The 7,371-nt window shown below is 39.2% G+C and overlaps 1 protein-coding gene across 6 annotated transcripts in view; it reads left to right on the top strand.

Annotated features, from left to right (window-relative positions):
- The first annotated feature begins 242 nt into the window (after positions 1-242).
- Positions 243-7,371, top strand: part of LOC106517396 (myosin phosphatase Rho interacting protein) — a 61,577-nt gene continuing 54,448 nt past the window's right edge. For all 6 annotated transcript variants that reach the window (XM_014008208.1, XM_014008209.1, XM_014008205.1 and 3 more), the window contains exons 1-3: positions 243-1,078; positions 4,664-4,741; positions 6,893-6,958. In XM_014008208.1, the coding sequence (XP_013863662.1) occupies positions 959-1,078; positions 4,664-4,741; positions 6,893-6,958 (264 nt within the window). In that variant the 5' untranslated portion in view covers positions 243-958. The remainder of the gene's footprint in view (positions 1,079-4,663; positions 4,742-6,892; positions 6,959-7,371) is intronic.

Genomic DNA, 7,371 nt, shown 5'->3' with positions numbered 1-7,371 from the left:
AAAACGTAAGGGAAAAGCTTGGTACTTTTAATATAAATCTCACTCACCGCTTTTAAAAAGAGTAATCAATCAGTTTTGATGACACAATAAAGTGGAAAGTTGGTATTTACTTTCATGGGCTCTTTAAAGCCCACCTATTAAGTGAAAACATGGGGGATCTTTCAGGTTCTTCCTATTGGACAAACCGTTCGCGTTGATAAAGGTGATTCGTTGGGATAGCTGTCACTCAGTGTAAGCACCGCCCCCGTCCCTTCTCTGGACTGGAAGTCCGACCCAAACGGAGATTTTTACGAAAACATCGACCGCAGACTGCGTAGCAGAGCCGACGAGCACCGTGTGACGACGACCAGGACCCCCGAAGCGCTGGACCCGGTGGCGTGACAGCCACGTCGATGGCGTTTCTAAAGTTATACGACGATCTTTGGCCTTAAATACGTTAGTAGGGTTGAGTAGTTTCAGCGGCAATGACTGTAGCTTCACTCGTTAGATAGGAGGACGGAGAGAGAGAGGGGCCAAAGTGGACTCCCCCTCCCCTCGGTACTGAACCGTTCCGCCCGATGGAGGCTGACGGGACCCTTGCTGCAGGCCCGGAACGTTACCTGTGAAGCGCCTACAACTCGCTGCAGGAGGTTTTTGAGATAAGGAAAAATAATCGCACTCATATGTTTGTTTCTTGGACTTGTTTTGTCAATTTCGATAGCTTGTAGGGAGGAAAAAGTTGGCACGAGACGAGCCCCGCGCGCAGGATGACGATCATTGATAACACCTAAACGACAGGTAACAGGTGAACGACGCAGCTTGTTAATGGACTTTTTTTTTTCTTCCTGCGGTGGACATTTAACTACGAATACACCTGCAGATATATCTGCTCCTGAAGAAGACTGAACTTTTTTTAAATATTGGACTTTATTTTCCTCCCTCCACGCCAAGTCTCGCCTCTCCCAGAGAAACCATCATCATGTCACTCAAAGACAACGCTTGTCGGAAATTTCAAGCCAACATTTTCAACAAAAGCAAATGTCAAAACTGCTTCAAACCCAGAGAATCCCATCTGATGAACGATGAAGACTTAAACCAGGTAAACCTCGTGCTCATTTGTCACCTGCACTGTATTCACAGCAAGTGTTACTGTGTTGAAAAAATGTTTTGTCATTAGACAGTTAGAGCTGAAGTTAATTGGACATAATTACTGAAGAGCCCCAAGGGACATTAATTTAGACAGATCTGAACTTCCACTCRTCTTCAACATGTTATATTTACTGCTGTTGTTGAATTATAAGGTATATTATATATGTTTTTTTTCCTTTGTTTTTTGTTTGTTTAGCCCAGATAAACAGTGAYGTCATATGGAAAAGCTGGATATCATTTTATTGTTATTGGAGCAGAAAGTCCAGCAGAAACAGTGGTGCATCAGGACATGTTGAACTCTGCTGACCTCTTAGTTACTACATTTGGTTAATTGTTTAGCAAACTCATGCGTACCCTAACAAATACAGTACTTCTACACAGTGTAGTAGTTTGTTGATGAGGTCTTTTGCATCTTCAGGGAAATCAAGCAGCTATTCTTRGAGCAAAGGTTCAACATGATGCCATTAGCTGTCTCAAACAGGAAGTAAACAACTAGACTGACAAATGTAATTCTGTGTTGTTTTCCTAATTACTATATGATATGGCTGTAACTAATGACTATGTTTTCAATTTGTTGATTAGTCAATAATATTTGTCACAACATCCATCTTGCTTCCTGTGGGTGCACATCTCATCTCACCTGYTCGTCATACCTGTGAACGTCACCCTGTCATCAAGTGTGTCTACCTTCACGTAACAAGTTCCCACAGTCGATTAAAAATAATAACCCATGGAACATGAATTTGAACCTCAAACATTGTAGCTTACTCGGATGTATTTTAGCATTACATGTAAACAAGATAAAAATGAACTTACAACATGCACATTAAACTACAAGTAGTCTTTTAAAGAAACGGCTAATATACACRTAACTCAAAATTGATTTATTAATTTTGCTTTAGCTAAAGTTAGCCTAACTGATGGCTCYGCTTCCAACAAACTCTGTTTTCTGATGGTAAACTAACAAAACTTATAGACCAGTGGTCCCCCAAAGTTGGGGTCGGGACCCACAGTGGGGTCCTGGAATATCAAAGTGGGGTCCTGAAAATATTTTCTGAATTAATTACACTAAAAAAATGACAACTTACAACATTTTTTTTGCCTTTGTTGTTACAAAATAATAACATTAGTGTACTTAAAATGGACAAAAATAGCATAATAAATACTTTTAATATGCTCTTGTTTATTTGACGAGGAAACATTGTTCATCAACCGACAACAGCTGGGGGCACAAGCCTCTGCTGCTGGTTTGTTGTGGGTTTGGTAACCAGTGCTATAGACAGTTGGCCACAACATGAAGTGATCACTGACTACAAATAAGTTTTATAAGACATCAACCTGACGAACAAGCTACAGTAACTTTCTGAAACTTGCCCATCTCCAGCGTTTTAGCATCCCATGATGTAACCATGTTTTTTACTGCCGCTGTCCTGCCATGGAATAACCCAATACATTTTACATTTCTTTAGTTGATTATCCGTAAAATCTGTTTAACACGATTGTCTGTCTGTTCTGCTATTATTATCGCTTTTTGATTTGCCCACTTCTTTGATTTACAAATTGGCATCCACCTCTTCTTCAGAAGTAAATAATGTAATCATAGACAATAGAGGCTATTCTGCCCCCATTAGGTCATGCATTGCATTGCAGTTAAAATGAACATTCACGTGGGTAAATAATATGATGTGTCAATGTTAAAATGCCACGTTGACTAATTTTTATAATCGACGTCGTTGATTATGTCGACTGATCATTGCAGCTCCACTGTATGAGCAAAACAGATTCCCATTTTTCCAACCCACTAGCCAGGAAAAAAAAATCATATTTTTTTTCTTTAGGGAACGATTGAGTTGTCAAGTAAGACGATCACAAATTCATTGGATATAACGAAGACTGCAGCAGAGTTAGCGCCAAGAGTAAAACTCCTACTCCTTGTAGGTTGGCTGTTTGTGGAAATCATAAATGTTTGACCTAACAAGGATCTTTTGTCAGTCCCCAGGTGTCAGCTCGGCTCACATTGTACTCGCTGTTCTYCACGGTGACCAGCGCCTCTCCTGTTGGGATGGAAATTGCCCTTTTATTAATTTTTGTCTGACATGCAGGCTTTTATTCTTTGAGTGGTTTCAAGTCTTCAACTTCTGACGATGGTTATTTGTTGTAGTAATGCTTTTAATTGTTTTTAATTAAATTCAAATAAAAATATGTTATTGAGGGCCTACAACACAAAAGCGGCACATTTTCTCAGCGTTAGATTATTATTTTTGCAAAAACTCTCACTCCATTTCCCCTCCTATTTGTGTCTGTGCATTAACATAGTCTCTTATGATCAAAGGGATTAAGAGGTTGGAGCCATTGAAAAAAGGAACACAGCATGAATATACTCCAATGAATCCATTTAGCCACTGAAGGGTAAAAAATGACCTACATTGATTTCATTTCTGTAACTCGGGATGAATTGCCTTTTGGGCTTCTGTCAGGTCTTGTGTCTTGAGATATTCTTCCATTCCATACGCTCATGTTTTCTGTATAATCCCACCTTTTTGTTTATTTGCTCCCATTTTTTTTAATCTCAGAAGTTTAGTAAATCATCTTAGGATGCTTCTCTGAGATTACTCAACTCTCAAGGTTTGGACTTTCCATTGCTTACTTTGTCACTCAGCTGAGAAATATACACACAGTCAACGTGAAATAGGGTTTTATGTGGATTGTCCTCATCCTCTCATAGGATAAACTTATGGCTGTATCCAAAACCCATGTTAAAAAGAGACAGAGGTGCCAGGCGGCTATAAATGTCAAAGCTCTGCAATTGATTGGTTAACTACTACTCCATAGACTGTGGAAAAGCAAGTGGTTTATGTAAGAGAGTTAATTTGGTAAGCTCTTTGGGAATAGACAATGTTAATTGTTGTCCCGTACGTAGTCATGCACACACTGGGTTTTTCTTTCCTGCTCRGCAAACAAGTGCTGACTACTACGGCTGTGACTCAAGTTCAAGTTCGTACCAGAACCACGTAGGAAAGCCCAATCTGCCAGGCTTTTTCTTTCCTCRGTTTGACTTGCCAATCTGTGGCCACAAAAGCTCCAAAGATTTGTGCTACTTTTCCTAGTTCTTGTCCACAATTTCTCTCGCTTAACTTCCTCTTCCCACTCACCGGTCCACCCACTGACAGGATCAGACAGAAAAAAAAATCATGTGTTAGGCTTTTCTTTTCTTTTGTTTTCCATCCAGGGCAGCGTGGTGCTCTGGAATAAAGCCAACAGGAGATTGTAGTCTGCGTTCAAGTCGAGGCATCCAGTAACTAATGCTCATCTTGGGAGTGAAACTGAAACAAGTTTTTGGGTTGGAGTAAAGCTGTCTGAAAATGGGGTCATAATCTGTAACCTCAGATGGCAGGAGCAGCCGATCATTGCGGCTAGTAGTAAAACCTAGCTGTGGTGACCGCCTGCAGTTATAAAAGCAACAAATTGAGATGTGCAGAATTAAACAACATATTTATTAACATATTCATTSTCTTTTATTTTCTTCCCTCACTAGGCAAAACCTACATATGCAGGATGGTTGCTTCTCGCTCCCGAGGGAACAAACTTTGACAATCCCTTACACAGATCTCGGGTAAGTGTTTATGCTCGCTTGATTTGTTTTAGGAGAGTTTAGCTTTGCCTCTTGGCTGGTTTTTACCATCGTACCAATAAACGAATTTTAGCAGGACACGATGATGCAAGGAAAATGCAAAAATGGCAGCTGGTGGAAGCTTTTTAATTTTTCTAATCTTTTGTCGCTCATTTTATAAACAACAATGATTGTTGTGGCTTTGTGACTTTTGTCATGCAATCAACAGATGCTTGTAAAAGTACCTTTATTGGTCATCAATGCATGTTCCCATAAAATGATGAAATTTRTGCTCTGCATTTAACCCATCACACGTGAGAAACACCCAAGTGGAGCAGCGGGCAGCTATGTAAGTGCCCTGGGAGAAGTTGGGGGTTGGGTGTCTTGCTCAAGGACACCAYGACATATGGGCATGGTGGGGAGTTGAAACTGTGACTTTCGGGTCCCAAGCCGGCTGCTCTAACACTACCCCACAGCTGCCCCATGTGGGAGGTTTTGGACCTTTTTTTTAATCAAAGGAGGCTTTTACGAGGCGGTAATGATCCCAATATTGATGTTATTTTGTGAGACGTACCCTCCCTATCATCATGTAATGGGAGCCTGTCTTTATCAGCTCTCAGATTATACTGTGTTGGTGCATCCYAAAAGAGGACTAGGGAGACTGTGGGGGAGGAGAAGGAAGGACCTGGTTCTCACAGCCACACTGATGGCTTCCATATGGGTTTTTTGGGAAAAGCACCTCTTGATCTACTATCAGCAATCTGGTGCTGCCACTTAGACATCATCCTTGAAACGTGCTTGTTTTTTTTTTTTTTTTTACAGTCAGCTTTTCATTGCAGGGCTGTAATTGGTAGCTTGTACGTAAGCGGGAAAGTCATGCAGACGAACCAGTAAACTAATAACAGAGTAAAAAGCCTGATAGCTTGAGTGACTCATGTTGTAGGACCTTATTAGTTTAACAGGTTGCTGGTCTGTGGTTTTACATCGTGACTCTGAGTTTTGTTATCTTTTTTATAGTTCCTTGTGACTCCCAATAGTGTCTCATATTTCTGGCAAATGTAGCTATAATGACAGCATCACCTCAGTATCATATACAGTATACAGCTTCGTAGTGCTCTAATCTGTTTTTAATAGATCTGATTTTCCTTTGATTAAAGCCCATGGGCTTCAACGTCAAATTAAAAAATGTGGAAGCTAGATGGGCTGATAAAATTAGCTGAAATACGGTTTGAATCAGGAAATAATGTCCCAACTGTTTAAGAAATGTTTTGGTTTTTGCAGTTACACAGAGTAATGCCTGTTAGATGYGCTGCAAGATTCAAGATTTTTCAAGTTCATGTTTGCCAGGATGTTTCACACTTCATGAGAAACTCAAATGCAGAACTCCTGGGGAGTCCTGATCAGACGATCCCACTGTAGGACTGATTGCCTCCTACCACTGTTTTGTTTTAACATGTTTGGATTCTTTTAGTCATAAAGTTGAACTTTATTATATATTGTTTTCAGAAATGTTTCATCTTTCCAAAAATTTGTGGCTTTAAATGTCTGTAAAGATATGATTTACAGATTTTTGTACTTCTTCAAAGTAAATTTTTTCCTCACAGTCATGGCAGAGAATAAATTTCTTGCTTTCTTGCACAGTCTGAAGCAGCCTTTAGTCATGGTTGTAATCAGTTGTGAAACATTTTTTTGTAATTGTACCGGTGAAGAAATACCCAAACTGTTATTTGATTCGAGTTTGTAAATGTTGGCTAAGTTTGCGTGTGCAGTTAAGGGGGAAACTATCTTAAACTGGATGATCTGGACCAGCTGATGCATGTTGATAAAATGCTGTTCAGCTTGCTTTAAAGTCTTTTAAATTGGTGGATTCAGAGACTGTGCCAATAATCTTATGGTAATCTTTAAAAGGCTTGTTTGGTCTTGTGTGTTCAGTGTTTACCATTAATAAACATGAACCTACAAGTCTGGTTTACAAAAAAAATCTCATTTAAAAAATATTCAGATGTAAAACAATCTGACTTTAAATGGAATGGATAAACCTGTTAAAGGGTTAACATTTTCTAATCTTGTTTTATCCTTCATAAATGATGCTACTATGATTAATACAAACATATGTAAAAATCTGCCTTTTATTCCTCATTTTTCTTATCTTAGAAATGGCAAAGAAGATTTTTTATCCTCTATGAGCACGGATTACTTCGCTATGCTCTGGACGAAATGGTAAGTCAAAGTTTCTTTCCATCTAATATTTCTTTAAAACAGTCTTATTATGGCTGATGTTCAGAAGAGAGCCCATCACAACAGTCAACCAGAGGTAGGGTTTAGTCAAACAAACAAGGAAAAAGAAAATCATTTATTGAGCTTTTATGGAACTGGCTAAATTATTATTTTAGCATACAGTGACAGCAGTATTTTTGTTTCTAATCACTATGCCATTAAATTTATTAAATGCAAACACACATGCAACATTGGGCCTCATGCAAGAACATGTTTGTATTCTTATCCTAAATTTCTCTTACTTTTGTTCGTACAAAGGGTTCGTATGAACATGTCACGTCAGATTCAACAAACTCTTCTATCTTCAGGAAAAGTGTGTAAATGAGCTGCGTAATTTCCACCTGTTCGTATCCAGC

This window comes from Austrofundulus limnaeus, unplaced genomic scaffold, assembly GCF_001266775.1.
Source record: "Austrofundulus limnaeus strain Quisiro unplaced genomic scaffold, Austrofundulus_limnaeus-1.0 Scaffold48, whole genome shotgun sequence".
NCBI classification, from domain to species: Eukaryota; Metazoa; Chordata; class Actinopteri; order Cyprinodontiformes; family Rivulidae; genus Austrofundulus; species Austrofundulus limnaeus.
Note: the sequence above shows the minus strand (reverse complement) of the source record. Positions and strands in the feature narration are given on the sequence as shown.